The sequence below is a fragment of the Antedon mediterranea genome, chromosome 3 (assembly GCF_964355755.1).
Source record: "Antedon mediterranea chromosome 3, ecAntMedi1.1, whole genome shotgun sequence".
Lineage (NCBI taxonomy): Eukaryota > Metazoa > Echinodermata > Crinoidea > Comatulida > Antedonidae > Antedon > Antedon mediterranea.
Window position 1 is genome coordinate 14,343,429 of NC_092672.1, and position 2,613 is coordinate 14,346,041.

Genomic DNA, 2,613 nt, shown 5'->3' on the forward strand with positions numbered 1-2,613 from the left:
CGGGAACGCATGACAAGAAAGACACAAATTGAAAATAAATGTAAATATACCATCACCATCACCAAGATGAGTAGAGCAGAAGTAATCGTGGTGGGATTCTATCCGGCCCAGCAGCCTTCGATAAATTGAGTTTCATGAATTCGTTATGTACATCAGAAATGCGTATACTAAATTTGGGATCATCTTCAGTCACCCGACACAAGCTAAATAGGGCCTCTCTTTCTTCTTTAAAATCATGAACATTAAAACGGTTATAACATTCATGTGCTCAGTTTAAGTAAGGAACAGCATGAAAATAAATATTTTCAGTTTTTTCAACAATTATTTATTGATGTGTTAGTGATCATTAGTTCCAAATTAGCACTATTAAAATAAAATAATTATTGTTAATAGAATTCAATAATAATAATGATAACATTGATGTAATCGAAGTCTTATAAATAGATAACTTAGAAAATTGGATAATAGCCTATATATTAGATAATTCTTTCAATTAACATGACAATGCATACAGTAATACATTATAATTAGCCTGCTCTTTTAAATTCTTTTTAGTCAAAAATAATGGATGGTCTTAAAATTCAAGACAGTCAAGATATTCTACATCCTGGGTTTTGTGAAGAGCACACTGGATCAAAACTCGATCTTTATTGTCGAAGTTGTGATATCCCCATCTGCAGAAACTGCGTAAAGGAAGACCATAGGCGACCAATACATAAATATGTTGATATCGAAGTCGTCACTGAAGAATACAAACAGGAGTTAGTGGAACTGATGGGAAAACGTACAAACTTTGCAAGACACGTCGACGATGCAGTGCAAGATATCAATAATGTACTTCGGCAATTGGAAGATGAAAAAGCAGAAACTGAAAGGGATATTGACAAACACATCATGAAGCTCACAAGAGAACTAGAATCAAAGAAGAAAGAATGCAACAAAGACATTGATACTACGTTCCAAAGAAAGCGAGAAGTACTAGACGATCAACGTACATTACTATCAAATAAAAAGAAAGACGTGAGCCGGGCATGGGAAGTAGCTACTAGGTCAAGAATATCTGATGATTGCAGTGCTAAACTAGCCTCATTGAAAAGCGTTATAACCACCGTAAATGAACTTATGACAGACCCGTCTTGTCGTTACTATCCAGAAGAAAACTACATGCTTAGATTTAAAAACACTCCTCTATCAAAGATTGAAGATGGTTCTATTGGTAACGTGTGTACGACCTCGGCTGTTGCATTTCAATCAAGCGTCACAGATGTTGAAACCGTTGATCTCATCGCCGAGAAAGACATATCTCTGACGCTTCAGTCGCGTGATTATGAAGGTTGCCAAGTTAATGATGGTAGTGCAGTGGTTTCTGCAGATCTTACTAACTCGGGTGATGGAGAAATTGAAGAATTAAAAGTTATCGACAACAAAGATGGAACATATTCCATACAAATAAATACAGATACTTATGGAGAACAAGATTTAAATGTGTATATGTTTGATCAACCAATAAAAGAAGGGACATTAAAACTAAACATTCGGCCACCGACAAGAATGTTTCGAACATTTACTCATTCAGAATTTCAACTTGGTGAACCATACGATTTAAAAGTGTTTACATTTAATGAAAAGCAATACATTGTAGTAGCCAATAGACTTTCACGTTTACATGTGTTCACTTTGGAAGGAACCTACGTAAAATCCATCCCAATATCATCGGCAAAGGGGGTCCGATGTTTGGCGAATCGACCTAAGATATCCTCGACCAGACCATCGTCAATTAAAGGTCCCGATGTTGTTTTCACAGATGTTCTTAAGAAACACGTACAAGTGTGTGATTTTAATGGAAGAGTATGGGAATCTTACGATGGTTCAAAAACTCTTAAATGGCCAGTTGGAGTTGCTTGTTCAGAACGTTATACTTTCGTTGTTGACTATGAGGCTAATTGTGTTAGAAAGCTAGGTTCAGAAGGACAGTTTATAATGGCGTTTGGTACTGAAGGAAATGGAGAAGGACAGTTTAAGCACCCTTGTTTTATCGCAATCAATTCACATGATGAACTATATGTGACGGATAATGAAAATAACCGAGTGCAGGTATTTACGTCAGATGGTGATTTTATTCGTACAATTGGGAAACCTGGTATGGGCGATGGGGAATTCAAAGCCCCTAGGGGTATTGCTTGTGATCACGAAGACAGAATATTAGTCAGTAGCAATAACAAGTTGCAATTGTTTAATAGAGATGGGTCATTTGTATCACGTGTTGACACCAAGGAAGACGAATTAAAACAACCTTGTGGTTTGGCAATAATACCTGACGTCATTCGACAAGTTGCCGTTGTTGACAAGATATCTCGTTGCGTCAACATGTACGCATATTAATTATAAAAGAGTAAGATGAAATTTAAAATATAAAGAATAATATGAATGTGGCCTGCAAATTGTAACTGAGAAGTGATGTCTTGAGACCTTTTGACAAAAATATACTGTTGTATAGTATAATCAAATAAAGTAATGTAACGATCAATATTAAATATCATGTAATATCATTGTAGGCAACTGAACGAAATTGCCAAGGCTATTGTAATTTGTTCTATCAGTATAATGTACGTT

General features: G+C 35.7%; 1 protein-coding gene across 1 annotated transcript; it reads left to right on the forward strand.

Moving 5' to 3' along the window:
* Window positions 1-564: 564 nt before the first annotated feature.
* Window positions 565-2,382, forward strand: LOC140044072 (tripartite motif-containing protein 2-like). The gene has a single exon (XM_072088553.1). The coding sequence runs from the start codon at window positions 565-567 to the stop codon at window positions 2,380-2,382; it is 1,818 nt and encodes a 605-aa protein (XP_071944654.1).
* The last annotated feature ends 231 nt before the right edge of the window (window positions 2,383-2,613 follow it).

What these genes read in the sequence shown, in the direction of transcription:
- LOC140044072 (XM_072088553.1), top strand. Translation starts at nt 565, where the DNA reads ATGGATGGTCTTAAAATTCAAGACAGTCAAGATATTCTACATCCTGGG.